The 16470-nt window shown below is 44.2% G+C and overlaps 2 protein-coding genes across 2 annotated transcripts in view; one reads left to right on the forward strand and one right to left on the reverse strand.

Annotated features, from left to right (window-relative positions):
• The window catches only part of FANCM (FA complementation group M), a 61143-nt gene that overhangs the window by 42657 nt on the left and 2016 nt on the right, over positions 1-16470 (reverse strand). Inside the window, exons 3-4 of the mRNA XM_030452510.1 lie at positions 15569-15646; positions 14751-14909 (exon numbers count right to left, since the gene is read on the reverse strand). Coding sequence (XP_030308370.1) covers positions 14751-14909; positions 15569-15646 — 237 coding nt within the window. The remainder of the gene's footprint in view (positions 1-14750; positions 14910-15568; positions 15647-16470) is intronic.
• On the forward strand, positions 668-9588 carry LOC103527078 (heme-binding protein 2). The gene is made up of 5 exons (XM_030452612.1): positions 668-912; positions 6121-6212; positions 7327-7468; positions 8798-8981; positions 9417-9588. The coding sequence occupies exons 1-5, from the start codon at positions 687-689 to the stop codon at positions 9586-9588; spliced, it is 816 nt and encodes a 271-aa protein (XP_030308472.1). The 5' UTR covers positions 668-686.

The raw sequence follows: 16470 nt of genomic DNA on the forward strand, positions 1-16470 counted from the left end.
GCAGAAACAATCAGGTACTTCACTATCTGAGTAATGGCAGTGCCTAGACCCAGATCATGACACATCCTCAGTAGTCTATCAAAGCTAGCCCTGTGTATGTAACCACTAAACACATCACACACCAAGATCCAGTTAGATACACACAGCAATCTGTGCAGGTGGTTCTTCAACACAGGATCTTAAACTCCTACCAGCATCTTTCTCACAGTAGCCAGCCAATACTTAGTGTTTAAAAACCAAAACAAGTCACAAAAAAAAGAAAGAAAGACTAATGGGATCTGAAGAGTGTGTGTAGGGAAGGATGATGAAGAGAATCGGTAGGGAAGAGAGCATGACTTCCCAGTGAAAAAAAACTACTAACCCACAAACTTTTACCAGCTCTACACTGCTTGGACCCTTCACACCGGCTGCAGGAGCCGCGCAGCAGCTGATCAGCTCTCCCTGCTGCTCTCCTTTCCCCGCGGGCTCAGGTTCGGGCTCAGGTTCGGGCTCCGGCAGTGTCCCAGCAGTGTCCCGGCAGCGGGCAGGCAGGGCAGGGCGGGGGCGGCCCCTGCGTGTGCCAGGGCTCCAACCCCCCCGCCCTCAAATCCCTGGGCAGGGCGACAGCCCTTCATAAAGCGGCAGCAGGCACACAGCCCAGCCCAGCCCAGCCCTGCCCGCAGCCCGGTTCGGTTCGGTTGGGCGGGATGGAGACGGGCGGGTGCCGCATGAGCGGCGCGGAGCCGGGCGCCCCGGCCGCGATCACCCTGGAGGATCTGGAGAGTCTGGGGGAGGAGGGCCCGGACTCGGCGTACAACAGCAACGGGAGCAGCCTGGAGGAGGAAACGGAGCGGATGGAGGACGAGGAGCAGGAGAGGCTCCTGAGCTACTGGCAGAGCGTGGGCAGGGGGCACCAGGTGGACGTGCCCAGGGGTAAGAGACGGGCGGGCAGCGGCAGCCCCGCCACAGCCGCTTCCAGCCCCGCGGGGGGATTAGCCAGGCGGGATTTCCCAGCTGAAACAGGGACCTTCACCTTCCCGGTTATCCCTGAGCTCCGGGTGCAGGGGGTCCCTCCTCTCGGCAGCTCCCCGAGCGCTCGACCCCGCCGGTCGGGACCGACCTCGAGTCCCGCACCTGCAAACGAACCTCCTCCGGAGCGACCCCGGGGGCTGGCACCTCCTGAGTCCCGGAGAGGTGTGGGGCAAGGCCGGGAGGAGCAGGGGGACCCCTCCGACCCCCCCAGCCCGGCACAGAAGGGGCATTGCCATAAACCCCCCCCAGCTCATAGGGAGGAGCCTGGGAGAGAGCTCGGCACGGGGGGACTCGGAAGGGTTTTTCTAACTGAAGAGAAGTGGTTGTAGAAGTAGTGGGTTGATCTGTTTATAGTGAAAAGTATAAAATAAAGACTGATGGGAGTTTTCAGTCTTAATTAAAAATTAAATTGCCTCCGTGCAAAAGCATTCCCCTGAACAATCTCCCCTGGCTGTCGCTATCCAAGAGGTACCCGAGATCCTGACTGACTTGTCCCAGGGTTTGCTGGGCTTTGCTTTTCAACAGTAAGCCTCCCAGGCTTATCTGATTAAGAAATTGTTTATTTCCGATTTTAAGCGAGGCTGAGGAATCTGAAAGAACAGCAGATCGGGAAATAACAATAGGAAGAATAAGGAGCAGGGGAGAGCAGCTGCAAACAGCTCATTCAGAAACTTTTAACTCATCTGCACTGTCCTGCGAGGAAGAGCAGAGGAGCCTTTACCAGCTCTGCTCTTCAGATAAACACCTTCTCAGAGGACAGGGAGCAGCAGAGCCTTGAACAGGCATTACCAAAATTAAATGGCATATTTAAAAACTTTTGCTATACTCCAGGACAGCAAAGAGGGTACAACCTCCTTTTCAAGCCACCTCTAGAAGTCTCACCTTACCCTTCTGTTTTAATAGTGGAAAATGATGCCCTGCCAGGCAGTAAAAGAGCAGAATTCCCTGGCATGCCTCTCAGGAGGGTCTGGGGATGTCCTGTGAGACAAGGGCTGGTATGTTCCTCCTGAAGAGGAGCTTTGGGTAGCTAAAACAAAGATTCCTTCCCTCAAAACCACATGGTATCCTGAAACACAGGAATTTCAGTGCCCTGTTTCACTAACATTTCTTAGGCAGGATATCAAGTCTAGGAAATAAGTTAAAAGTAGTATTTTACCACATTTTAGTTACTGTATTATATAGGGCTTACTTTAGAGTGCTAAGCTAATGTTACACATCTCTAAACAGAAGGTATTTGCTACAGATGTTGTCCAGGGCTACACATCAGCCTCCATCTCAACTAGAACAGCCCAGAGTTGGCAGATGTGTACATGGTCCAAATCTCAAATGAACTGTTAATATTGATTATTACCCACTCAGCTAAAGTGTACTTTAGCCTCAAGGAATCCACAGAAGAAACACAGATGACTTTCTCCCTGTCTGTAGGCAGAGAATGCACCTCCTGGTTAGTATGCCCCAGCACTGAAGCCAAAGTGTAAGAAAATACAGGAACTTTCCTTGGCTGAGTATTGGCTGCCAGCCTGGTAACTGTGCAGTACTTGAGACATTAACAACAGAACTTATGTTTTCTGTAGTCCAGAGGTAAAGCCTGAAAGTAAAAACATCACCATCCCTCTCACCAACTGCTCTGAACAGCCACAAGCTCTGACACCTGGTTTGTTCTGGGGTGACAAAGTACCTTCCAAAAAGATGAGTTGCTTTGTAGCTTTTGTTAGCACCTTTAATGGGTAACAGGAGCATTGTAAACCTTGTGAAAATGTAAGGTTTTGTGAGGTGTGAACAATACATATTTATTTGGCTGGTGTATTAATTTATCACTGTCAAGTTTCTTCTACAGACTAACTGACCTTGCAACAAAAAGGTTAAAGAAAGTTAAAGGTGCAGGACAGTATAATCTAAATTTCTTGGCTTTAAAACTCTATTTTGGCTTCTCCCAGTAGAAGGAAAACATGTGACAGCAGTTACTTAAAACATCTCAAATCTGACTCCAACACAAGAACACTCAGTATCAGGCTCAGGAGAGTCACTGCCCCTCAGGACCACCTACTTGCTAAAGCATGAAGTTGTCTCTGGGTGCTCTGAGATCTGGCACCCTGGCTCCAGGTCAGACTCCAACCTCAACTGCAGGTGGTTTCCCTCAGTCCCAAAGGCCAAGCTCTGCTGAGCAGCCAGAACACACCATCTCACCATGGGCTGCTTGGGAGGGACCTTAAAGATCATCCAGCTCCACAGCCCTGAGTGGGCAGGGACACCTCCCACCTGCCCAGCTTGCTCAAACCCCATCATCTGTGGGTTGAGGGAAGCTTGCAGGTAGGGACCACAGAGTGGCTCCATTCAGCCCACGCTGAAGCCCAGCCCAGAACCCAGCCTGCTTCCCAGGTGGTGCTCCTGGGCCAGCCCAGAACCCAGCCTGCTTCCCAGGTGGTGCTCCTGGGCACCTCCCAGAGCTGCTTTCTGCTCCCTGCTCCAATGCCTGTGTCTCCTGGTTTCATGCTGGGGGTTTTGGTTCCCAGCATAAGGGCTGTCTCCTCTACTCCAGAGTGACAGAGTTCTGTGTGCAGGACAGCTGAGAAGTGCCTCCCACTTCAGGGACACTCAGGTCTCATCAGACTCAGATTAAACCAGACAGATTAAATACTGCTCACTCTTGCTGCTATGCACAAGTCTTGTCAAACGTGCCTTATCTGTGTAAATCCCTCTTTCACAATGCTTACCCAGAGTAGCAACAGCAATCACAATTTTGAAATTTAAGTGAACCAAGCCTTTACCTGCAGCTCATCTTGCCTTGCTTGGTCACCCCAGTGTCAGGTTTGCAAGCTGGGACTCACAGCTCACATGCCAGGCAGCTCACTTGGATTTGGGCAGTCTAATCTAAGTATCTGCAGGTTAATATAGTTATAATCCAAATGTCATACTGCCATGCCTGACAGCATGGATTAATAGATTGTAGAATAGCACTCCTGAAAGGACTTCAGTCAGTTGCAATCCCTATCCTGTGCAGTAATATGGAAAACAAACAAATGCATTTATCAATCAAGGAATATTTAAAATGGAGTTGACTTTTTTACAGTCCTAAAAAAGTTTCCTAATTCTTGAGTACCTTGTAGGGAATTCTGCACTGAAGTCTGATCTACTTTTATCTTTCTCTAAGTCTCCAAAGAGACCAATTTTACATGCTACTGCTTACATTCTAAATGTGTTTTGGTTTGTTTGTTTAAAATTAAATGAGGTATAGCTCTTCCCCTTTATTAAAAGGGTCTTTGCTATTACCAACAGTCTCAAAGCTCAAACCCCTGCACTGGGAGTGAGGAGATAGAGCTTTGATTCCCATCTCAGCTACAGATTTACTAGGGGACCTATGCCAAATCAATTCTCCTGCTTCTTAATTCTCCTCCTCTCTGAAACACAGGTAATGGCACTCTTTTCCCCATCCTCCTGCCCTTCCCAGCTAAGATACTGAGGCACTTCAAACACCCAAGAGCAGAGCTGTTCCTGCAGGTGAAACATCATCACTCCTTTTCTTGCACACATACCACAAGGGAGTATGGCAGAAATTCACAGCCAGGTTTTCAAACACTCCATAAAAATGAAGTTTCTAATCCACTATCAAAGCACACTAATGCCTCTTGAAAGGCAAGGGACTAACTCCTCTGGAAGAGAAGCACTCTGTGCCCAAGACTAACCTTGTATCCAGTTTCCAAGCCTGTCTGATAGGGATCAGCTTATAAGCAGAATTTATTCATGAACTAGAGCTAGAATTGATGTCATAGTTGCAAATACACCTAATCCAACCAGATTTGAATTACAAAACTGCAAGAGAACAGAAGCACTAGAAGAAGCTAGTATAATATATGCCAGTATAATATATTTGTTCCTTCTTCCATTAGAGTTTGGCTGGGAATTTTAAAATTAATACAGACTGGATGATTGCTGTTGTCATTGTACCTAGAGACAGAGGACAGGTTTGAGATTTAGTTTCTTTCAAAATGGGAGAATCATTTAAAAATAATTAAATAACAACAACAATAATAATAAATCACAGCACATTTCAGTTCCATTTCAGTGTTGCTAAGTGTGCATTCAGGTGCCTGAGTACTTCAACAAGAGCCAGCTCCTAGCATGCTCCTTGACACAGTGACAGCCACCAAAACCTGTGAGTTCAGAGCAGAAGTGTCAGGCTGTGCTCCCAGCCCTTCCTGAGACTGGGCAGGCCCCCAGACACAGCAAACCTGGGAGGGATGCAAAGCTGGAATGTTCCATCTCTGCCTTCCTAATGCTCTGAGGTGACTCTGACTGCCTGAGAACATTGAATTGCTCTGAAATCCTGCCTGAGGGAACACTAACACTTGCCATGCTCTGCCCCCACCTTTATGTAAAATGCATGTCAGTTTGCTAGCCCGTTAGTAGTCATTCCCAAACAACAGTCCTTGTCCCCTTCCAAGCTGAAATAAACCCTCTCACTTGGGGTACACAGTATCTGAGCAGACAGTAGGCACCTCTAAAGCTGCTGTGCAACAACAAGCAATTCCATTAACAGAAATCTAGGCTCTAATTTCCTTGTTAAACAATTGTATGTCATAGGAGAAGTTCTCCAATGGAGTATGCATTAAGAAATTTCAGATTTCTGCATCTTACATGTCTGTAACTTAACAGGACACTTCTCTCCTCCCTCTCCTGTAGTTTCTGTACTTCTATCCCATTCCTCCACACCCCACCCTCACTTTCTCCCCTCCAGCCTGAGCAGGTTCTTCTCACCAAACCCAAACCATCTCCAGTTGATCAATGCCATTGCTGCACCCCAAGGCAGCAGAGCAGGCTGCTCCCTGGGCCTCTCCTGGGATGTTTCCTTCTGGAGCTACAAACCAAAGCTCATGCTCTCTTCTACTTCTTAAAGACAACCGATGTTTGCCTTTTATTGCAAACCCCTCTCCTCCCCTCAGGGCTGGCATTAAAAACAAGAATTACCCAATTAGTTAAAACCTCAAATCCCCCTTTCCCTCAGCTCGATACAGAGTTGCCTGAAGTTTAACCCAGAGCAAGAATGAAACACATTTCACTCTTTTTCTGCAGCTTCAAAGCTAAACTTGGCAATGTCTTCTTTTGCTGCAGACATGGCCGAGCCAATCCAGCAGCTGACCAGGAACAACAGTCCCCAGGAGAGACAGAGCATCCCCTTCACCCTCATCCACCGCAAGGAAAAGGTACCCGGGCCCTTCCCAGGGGATTCTGACACTGCTTCACTGATTCCAAAAACATGTTTCTGTATAAATCTGTTTTAGCCAGGTAGGATTTTTAACATCCCAAGTGCAGAGCTAGGATAATTACATTTTGGTTCTAAGCTTTCTTTCTTGTAAGGTAGAAACTAGCAGGAATGTCAGGAGGAGGCCAGGAATTACACTCGTTGTGACCTTTTATAACTAATTTCATAAAAGCCCCTCAGATTTTGACATTTGTCATAAAATAACCATTGTCTTCACTTAAATCAGTGTACCTGCTGCTTTACACCATAGTGTTAATACAATATTAGCAAAGAGTACTGGAAAGATATGTGAATTTAAAACTAAAAGTCCTCTTGTATCATAGGTCATGATCATGCAGCAACTTAAAATGCATCTTACCAAAACCACTTTATCTTCTAATGGCAATTTGAAACTCATGTTCAGCAAAATGTTTACAGGTCAGGAAATGTGCAAACTAGTGGCAACCTTAGATACATGATGAATCAAGAAAATCTTTACTAACCACAAATGAAGAATTCTGGTCACATTTCTTTTAAATCTGTGTGATTCTAATCTATAAATATAAAAATCTGTCTGAGTTTCAACTAAACAGTTTGGGACTCCTGACTATTTAATGTTGTATTTAAATGCATTTATTTCTCATTACTACTGTAATAACAGCAGACTAAAAACATAAGGTTAATTGCAAATAAATATTTTATACTGCAAGTCCAAAAGGTGCCAGTTCCTTCTGCTAAAGGACAGCTACCTAGAAGTCTGCTGAAATAAAGTCTGGTCCAAGACCAGCAGCATGTTCCTTCTTGAATAAGAGGAAGGACTGAAACTTAAGTGTTCTTTTCAAGATCACTGAAGCACATGTGAGCTAAGAATGAAACAGTATGTGCCCAAGGTTTAGCTGGCACAGACTCCAGATCATTCCTCCTGCTTGCCAGTCTCCTGGCTGTGAACCTAGAGAAGCTGATTTCTTTCTGCTGTAAGTAGAGAACTGAAATATTGTTTGAATTTCAGTTGTTTGATTGAGGTTTTTTCAGTGATTAACTTAAAATACAGAATTGTTCTGTTCCTATGCTTGCAGCTTGGAGATCTGCTTTATGAGAAACGTCAGTATGGAAAAGCCAAGTGGGCTTGCATAAAAATGAAGGAAAAACAGTATGAACAGAGCATATGCCTTGGATTCATGAAGCTTATGAGGTACATTTGTGAGCAGAATTCCTCAGGTAATTGGTACCACAATTCTACCCTCAAGTTAAAACACTGCACTAGCTCCTCCTGACTTGAGAGATGCTCTGATTAGCTGATTTCAAGCTAATCTGGACATTTCCCTGTAACAGCCTTTCCAGCAGGGTCTAAACCCAAGTGCTGCTGCCTCTGCACACATGAGAACATCTAAAGGGGGTGATCCCAGGTTCCAAGGGCACTGAGACCACTACAGCTGCATGGGAACTGACACTGCCTGGCTTTAGGCTGTCAGCTATAAATTAGGCTTTTGCTACACAGTCTTAGTGGTTAAGTACTCACAGCAGCACTGAAACCATGGATTCCAAGAACCTGTTCAGAGTGTAATGCCAAGAGAGGCCATAATGTTTTGCCTCCTTCATTTTAGTTCATGATACTCCACTGGTGCCTGTCTGAATGGACACCAAAAATCAGTGTGGTTGAAGCAGTTTCTTCAGAAAGATAATCCAGTTTTAACTCAAATATTTTAAAACAATGGCAAGCCTGCCACATCCTTGGTAGTGCTTGTGCCTGCATGAAAAATGTGCACCTACTTTCCAAGCCAGTTTAATCCAATGCCCCTTGCTTTGTCCTGCAATAGCACCTATGTCCTAATCATGTCAGCTTTGATGTTAATCATGTCACCTTCCCATTTTTCTTCCAAGAAACTATAAGTATTTGTCACGAATGCTTTCCTTAATCAGGTATTTTCCCTGCTTTCCCCCTTTTTCTAACACTTTGCCATGGCTTAAAAGTCACTTTGGCTCCAGAACAATACAGTTTTGTTTTCAAACTGTGTGCAGAAGCCAAGTTCCCAAATCTAGTCATCACTGCTACCTGCACAATCAAAAGTCAACCTTTTCCTATAGCACTGCAAAAAACACAGCAACACCTTTGATAAAAGCAAATCCTCAAGGAGTTCACACTGCAGCCCCCCCTTACCCTGCCTACATTCTTTGTTCCCAAGTATCTAAATCATGATACTAGATCAGTTTACAAGATAAAGAGGGGGAAAGAAAGTCAAACTCCTTGCCCTGCATGGACAGGAGAGCTCACCAAATACCACATTTTAAATGTGTACACACACACATCTGCACTTATGTGTATATATCTATATGTATAATCTAAACCTGCACACATGAAAACTACAAGGCATAATAAAATGCTGCTTCCCCTCAGAATACACCAGCCTAAAACATCCTGCTGAACTTCTTGTAGAATGAAACTCTGTGGTACTCACTTTGTACTTGTCAGTATCAGTTCAGCATCAATTCAAGCACACTATATGGACCTCCTTGTATATTTTCTAAAAGCCATGTCTGTCTCCTCAGGACTGTACTTGGGGATAACAGTACCCATTGTGACCATAGTCCACACAAATGAGTCTCAGTCAGAGATGACACAGTCAGTGACAGTAGCATACTACCTGCCTGAAGTGCTGCAGGAGGAGCCCCCTCATCCCTTTGACTCTGACATCATCATTGAAGAATGGCCTTCTACTATTGTTTATAGCAGGTAAGAAACATTTTCACTTTGTGCTACTAAAAACTGTAAACGAGGTTTTCAGTTTGGGCACATTACATCTTTTACACCAAGTTCTAAAAGCCAACAAACAGTAAAACTTCATTTTGAGGAACTGTTAAAAAAAATTGTTAAAAGTCCTGCCTGCTTTATAAGATTGGGGTGTCCAGGTAATCATGGTTACTGACTTCCTTAGGGAAATGCTGCATCTGGAAATGTGAGATACAACAGCACCTCAAAATACACACTACTCTGTATAGCTGGGAACTGTCTGACACCACTGAAAACATTAAGGAAAAACTATTATGTGTTTGAGAACACAGGTAGCACCCCATTGAAATCATGACTAAATAAATCAGAGGGAGGCATTTCTAGGCTGTGGGAAAACTGGACTTTAAAACAAACTTGATATGAAGTTAATTGTTACAGGAGCTTCAGAGGGATCACCAATGAAGACTCCATAATGAGAGAAATTAACCTGCTGGCAGAAATCCTGGAGCATCCTGAGCTGTGTTTGCAGGACACGTTCATCATTGCAGGATACACAAACCCAGCTGCTGCCAACAGACACAATGAGATCTGGTTCCTCCAGAGACCATAGCACAGAGTCCCCTCTCTCTCACTGGCAGGCACCTCAGAGCAGATACCCAGATACCCAACCCTCCCAGATTTTAGAAATGGGGCTTTTCAGCCAGGTTAACAAGGCAGTCACTCCAGCTCCAGAACCACACAGGAACACACACAGGTTCCTATGGCAACTTTTACAGTTTTCACACAATTTTTATGGAGGTTTTTTGCACCTTACAAAATAGTGCACCTTATCTTTTTTTTTTTTAGTTTTTTTTTAACAAGGTAAAAGAGACAGAGAGCTCTCTCCTCAGCCACTTGTTCAGCATCACTGGGCTGCCTGTGGCTTGGGAAGGTCCTAGGGGAGCCCCTGCCATGGCCTTTTCTGGGCACCTTGTGCTGCACCAGCTACACCAAGGCCCTGCTGGGGCTTCCCTTGGCACCTCACACACACAGGCTGTGCTGCAGAAAAATCATGTCAGGACTTCAGTTCTGAAGAGAGCCACCAGATTTAGAGCACCAGGATTAAACCAAGGTGTAAGACCAGGCCAGTGCTGACTGCTTGTAATGTCATCACCTGAGGATTAGAGATCCCTAATGCTTACCTCAAAAAGCATTAAACCAAAGTACTTTTAACCTTGAGAAGAGACCAAGGAGGCAAGAACAGTCCTAATGCTCATTAAAGTTTCAATAGCAAAAGTTACAGGTTACCTCAGCCTTAGAGATTCATCCCCCATGCTGGACACATTTAAGGCTCAGCTGTACAGGGTTCTGGGCCATGCTTTTGCCAAGAAAGGTTGAGCCAGATGATGCTTGATGTCCCTTCCAACCTGGCATTCTGAGGTTCAGCACACACTCTCAGCAACCCCACAGCTATGTTTGGCATTGCTGAATAGAAAGTGTTTATTCTTAACTCTTCAGTTTTCTGGACACTTTCATCCTGTCACTTTGCTGAATGTTAAAACACTGCAGCTGAATTGATTTGTTCAGTACTTCTGGCAGTACCACTCTGCTAATGCTATAAAAGGTACCCATTATTTCACAGAACCACAGGACACAGTTTCAGGCAGAAGGAGCCCGTGGCAGTCCCCTGGTCCTGCTGGCAGGGCAGGCTGCTCAGGGCTTCACACAGCCAGATTCTGAGCACCTCCAGGGACAAGGAGCCCATAACCCCTCTGAGCCCTGCTCCAGTGTTTGACCACCCCCACTGTGAGAAATTTTCTTCCTAATACCTAATTCTCCCTGCTGCAGCCTGTTTCTTTTCCCCTTATCCATATGATAATTCCTGAGGTAGAGACCTGCTATCCTAGCAGTGAGAGACAAGCTCAGGTAGCTCCACAGGCATCAGAAAGTCTGCAGGCAACACTCCTGCTTTGCTGGGTGATTTCAGTTCCACCTACTGCACTTTAGAATCAGGGTAGCAAAGAGTTTTGCCCTCAAAAAAATCCTTTCTTAATGTCTCCCCTTACAGGTATGGCAGTAGGATTTAATCTGAATTGAATTACATGTCTTTTTGTATAAAAAAATGTTCCTGATGTTCATCATCAGCATCATTTATTGATTACAGGATTCAGGCTTTAAATAGAGCTTTTGCGTTACTCAGTTCCAGCACAAAAACTGACAACCAGAGCCAGTGTCTGCTGGCTTACAGTTAACTGGCAGACAACATGGATTTGTGTAATACTTCTGCTGAATACATGTAGAGGTCCTGTGTCCCACAGGCTCCTGGTTCCCCAAGGCTCTCTCCTGCACAGAACTGATTTTATGCTGAACCTGAAACATCTTGCTGAGCAGCAGGGCAGAGTGAAAATGCTTCCCTGTAACCAAGGTGCTCTCTGGTGGTTGCTGCCCACAGAGATTACTGAGGAGGCAGCAAGGAGAAAGAGGAAAAAAGGAAAAAAAAAACCTAAAAGAGAGAGAAAAGCCTTAGTTTTAATGCAAGTGAACTGACAGCCTTTCTGGGGAGAAAACAAACCAACAAAATGCAATCCTCACTTTCCTCTGAATGTCTGAGAGCCTGAGCTGCTCAGGTGCCCTGCACTAGTCCAGCACAGACATTTGCATTGCCACTAATTAATTGGATGTTTAACTGATGGGAGGGGGGGGCACAAAGCCTGGGGTTAGGGGGGGCCTGTCTCAGGCCAACCAGAAAGCTGTCAGGGCTGGTTTGCCAGGTGACAGCCAAATGCTTCTGGCAGCACCTAGGAACCACTTTGTCTGAGGTACCAATTGGAATGGCACAAAGTATTCCTTCCTTAACAGGATGAGGTGATGAAGATACCATTCATATCTTTTATCCCTCTCAGTTTGTTCACCACACAAGCTCATAGCCAGGGGAAAAAAAAAATAAAATATCAGACTTCCTTTTCAGTATGTTTGTTTCCTGTCAGATTTTTTACTTATTTTGCTTTTCATTTATTTTTAACATTTCCTCAGATTGCTGGAAATGGCAGCCAGTATTAAGTGACAGCTAACAAATTAATGGAAAACAATAAAAAGCTTTTTAAAAAACAAGTTGAGTAGAGGGCCCAGGGAAGCATTAGGTAACAGGGCTTATTTTGCCCTCACCCCCCTCCAAGACTTTTATAAGAGCAAATAAAACCAGTTATCAGCTCTGGCTAGATTTTATGGGAAATCAAAGAAGTGTCTGCAATTTGATTGCTTTTGCCAGCTCTAGGAATTATTTTAACCCTTTGGCACACCAAATGTCAAATAGCTGCTGGAAGCAGGCAGAACCTCTCACCATGAAGTACCAGTTTGTACATACTTTACATTTTAAATGTCTATTTAAAAAAAAAAAAATTGCTATATTTTGTCTCTTTCTATAGGCAACCTTCACCTAAATACTCTGCTACTTGTGGGTATGTTATAGAAACATCCTTGCTACTGAAACATAAACATAAGGTATTTATCTGAATGTGCTGATAACCTAACTGCAGCAAAGTGCTCAATGTTGTTTTCTGTAAAACTGTGAATTCCAGGGTAGTATTTATTTTGACTTGTGTTAGACAGCTTCTGCTGCTGAGAAAGAACCAATTAATCTTGAGTTTGAAGATACACTTTATGGCTATGGAACATTTCACCAGCTTCTGTACATGGCTCTTGCAAGCACAGGCACAAAGAGTTGCAGGTTTTCACTGACACACAATAAAGTTCATGGTCACACCAGTGACTGCCAAGGAAATGGGACTCAAATGCATCACTTGGAGAAGACTGACAACATCATGTCATGTGTGGTCATGTAATTCCTGTTATCACAACAGGTACTTCATTCCGGGGCTCTAATTTGCAAGTCACTAATTAATGGATTTTCATTTTTAATCTCCAGTATTCCAAGGAGATAATAAACCAGAATAATACAGCATATTTTTTGAAGATTCAATGAAGTAGCCTTAACAGACAACTGTGGTCCTGCATACTGTGTATTTTTCAAACAAGCATTAGTGCCTAAAAAGTTTATTCCAGTTATTGTGATACTCAGGGCCTTGCTTATTGTATGTATACAACTCTAAAGATAATTTTTCCAGCATTGTTGCATTGTGCTGTTTTACACTGTCCTTCATTTTCACTGAACTGTTGTCTTGTTTACTGTTAATGTTTGTCAGAATTAAAGGTAATGATTTTACTGTGCAGACTACACCTGACTTTCATTTCTGTACCAGCCATACAAGTCTTATTGATCTCTTTCCTTTGAATGGGAGCAGCAGAAGTCTCAAGTTACTATTCTCATTTAACAAAAGCCTCAATTAGACCAAATTTGAAATGGTCCAAGACCCCCAAAACTGAAATAACTTAAAAAAAACCACAACAAAACCCCATACATTCTTTGAAATAAAGTTCCCTTTGGAGCTATGCATTTTTGCCAAACCTCTCAACAGCTCTTCCTGCAGCAGGGGCTGGGGTAGGGCTGGTTCCAGAATCCAGCTGCAGAGGAGGAGGTAGAGAAAAGGAATGCATGCACTGGGATTGCCTCCTAAATCCTGATGCCATCCTGAGCACTGTTCCCTTTGGGAAGGGACAGGATAACCCAAGAGGTGTGTGTGCTGCTGTGGCTGCTCACACAGCTGTCCCACACACTCCTGCTCTCCATGTAAAGCAACAACAACACAGATACAGATCACAGAGAGGCAGTGGAACTGGTGAAGTCCCAGTGACACTGCAGTCAAGGTTTGTCTGCACTCCTCAATTACACCAGCTGAGCCTTAATCTGCATGCTCACTTCAACCTAAATGTGAGGCAAATGCTGCAAATCAAACCCCTGCACTCCACCTGAGCAATTCAGAGGCATCTGTAGTGGCACAAAAGTGCCTTTAGAGTTCTTGTTAGATTTTGAGTGGAGCTTCCTCACCTAAGCACACTCACAGGCTACTGGTTTGAAAGCAGCTGATCTAATCCAGTCTAGAAAGTTCAGGGAACCTCCCAATGGTCTCCACTTACCCTATGCCAAAACCATTAAACTTTTACCAAACACATACTCCAAGGCCAACACTCTGATCCTAATTTAATCCTAATTTCTTTTTTTAACACCTCTTACAAAAAAAAGAAGTGTGTATCAGAGTGGTATCTTATGCAATACCATTTGCCTGCTGTGCCTTACTGAGACACAGACCCTTAAGTCATCATTGACTGGCTGACAGTTCTAGTCTTGCTGTTTTGTCCTATATTTGGACATTTTACCTACTGGTGGAAAAAGAAGAGAAAAAAGCTTTCAAGAGAAAAAAACCAAAACCACCAAACCCAAACAAACAAACAAAAAATCAAGGAGAACTAAGTACACTTACAGATGGCTTAAAGCTCTAAAGAATGTTCTTATTCACTGAAAATGTTTTAGTCCATGGACATTTTTCATAAGGTTGGCAATAACCTGGACAACACAAGCATGGCAACACCTTAATACTACTAACCTCAATCCAATTAAGAAGCCCTCATGTAAGCTTTGAAGGACACCTGGAAGAGGATGAGAAAACACAGCTTTCCAAGCTATGGCAAGGAAACAGCATTGCTGCAAGGTGAAACAGCAGCTGCTGTAGCCATGATTTTCATTGCCTTACACTCCAAGGCAAAGTCATTCACCTAGGAAGGTGCAGCTGTGAGGTATTGCTAACCCAGGCAGAGGTGTTGAAACAGGAAGGCAGGTTATACATGTAGTGACAGTGTCCAGATAACAAACCAGAACAAAGGAATGCAGCCACTCACCCGGATATAAGTGTTCTGGATTTCTACCAGCTCTTCCCCAAGTGGAACAACAATTTTCTCCACCTGTCTCTCATGAGAATAAGGCTGAATTTCTGGAGAATCTTCAGCACACAGCTCGATCTGAGCAATGAGCAAGTTTGAAATAACTTGCTGCACAGCCTGTTTGAGAAGCCACAAATGAAAAAAACAAAACAAAATTGTAGTTGCCTGTTAACAGTGCAAGTCAGTATCACATGGCAGTATTTTCATATGCTAACAGGCCTGGAATATAAATGTAAGGTACCTACTACCTATAGATGAAAAACTCTCCCCCTCAAGATCCCCAGCAGTGTGCAAAGGGCCAGTATGTCAAGTTAATGAATGTAGGAAGCATGCCCAGAAGGGCAGGAGGGACAGAACTTGTCCTTTGGCTTTGTGTGTTCCATGAAATACCTGATGAGAAGTAACCTGGAGCTAGGAGCTTCAGCTGCATTAGAGGTCCCACTGCAACAGACTGAAAACCAAAGCCTTGCCTCATTCATGAAACACACCACACTAAAAGCCATTTGGCATTACAAGTATGTTCTTTCTGGTTCCAGTGGGTCTGTATTCTCAAAACCCAAAAGGTGTTATTTCCCCTTAGAAAGGTCGGGGAAAAAAATAAGGCAAGGTCTATAGCATGAAAAAGACAAACCCTCAGCAACTAATGGTCTGCAAAGAGGTTCAGGTTTTGTGTGGAATTCTAATAGATTTCAGTATCCTGCAGGATGTCCAAAAAGGTATTAAACAGCTTCTACTGCCACTTTGTTACTCCAAGCACCCAAGCAGAGGGGACTCACCTTTGTATCACTGCCTGGGGTGGCACTTAGGGCCAGGATCCGAAACTGACTGGTGTATTTGCTCAGCTCCCTCACAACCTAACAACAGGAAAATTTCCATTAATACCCTTAAAGGAGATGATGTGCTTATACAAACCAGACCAAGGGAAATGCCCACTAAGTAGGAAAATATTAACAAAATATTCCACAAAGAATATATCTACGTTTAAATGGGAGTCAGGATGTGTTCAGCTTATAACAGTTTTGCCCAAGCACATCTAATCTTTATTATTTATATTACCCTAGTCCCCTTCAGCAGAACAACCTTGGTAAATTATGAAATTACTTCAGTTTATTTAACAAAAAGATGAACAGCACACTGACTCGAGTGAGCTGCCACGAGGCAAGTTTGAAGAACCACTCCAAAAAACCCTAAAAGGTGGGTGATTAGTCCCATGAAATCTGCATTCTGCATGGCAGTGCTGACAGTGGAATGATGACAGCCACCACACCAAGCAGCATTCAGCTGAACTCACTTAAATTTGTGGTGCCAGCAATTGATACTTTGCTGAGAATCAGCCAAAGGTGGAGTTACCCAAGAACAAAGCTTGCCAGTTTCACAGCCATGGAAACAGATTTTTCTCAGCTGTAGTTAATAAGACCCTAAAGCTGATGAGTCCTGGCTGTGTTACAAAACAATTAGCATCCCAGGACAACAGGGTAAGACAGAAAATGTGTACACTGCTTAGAAGTAAAACAACCTATGAGCTTATGGTTCTTTGAAAACAAAGTTGCTGTAGTTCTCAAAAATGATAGAAGAAAACTGCAGCACCAACAAACCAACAAACACTGCTTTAACTTGGAAAGCTCCTGTCTCTTCACCACCGTGCCAAGTTAGACAAGCACTAAAAAACACCTCTGAA

Source organism: Calypte anna, chromosome 5A, assembly GCF_003957555.1.
Source record: "Calypte anna isolate BGI_N300 chromosome 5A, bCalAnn1_v1.p, whole genome shotgun sequence".
NCBI classification, from domain to species: domain Eukaryota; kingdom Metazoa; phylum Chordata; class Aves; order Apodiformes; family Trochilidae; genus Calypte; species Calypte anna.

What these genes read in the sequence shown, in the direction of transcription:
- LOC103527078 (XM_030452612.1), top strand. Translation starts at nt 687, where the DNA reads ATGGAGACGGGCGGGTGCCGCATGAGCGGCGCGGAGCCGGGCGCCCCG. An exon ending in TCATCCACCGCAAGGAAAAG is followed by an intron (nt 6,213 to 7,326) that starts GTACCCGGGCCC and finishes CTATGCTTGCAG; the next exon opens with CTTGGAGATCTGCTTTATGA. An exon ending in TCTACTATTGTTTATAGCAG is followed by an intron (nt 8,982 to 9,416) that starts GTAAGAAACATT and finishes TAATTGTTACAG; the next exon opens with GAGCTTCAGAGGGATCACCA.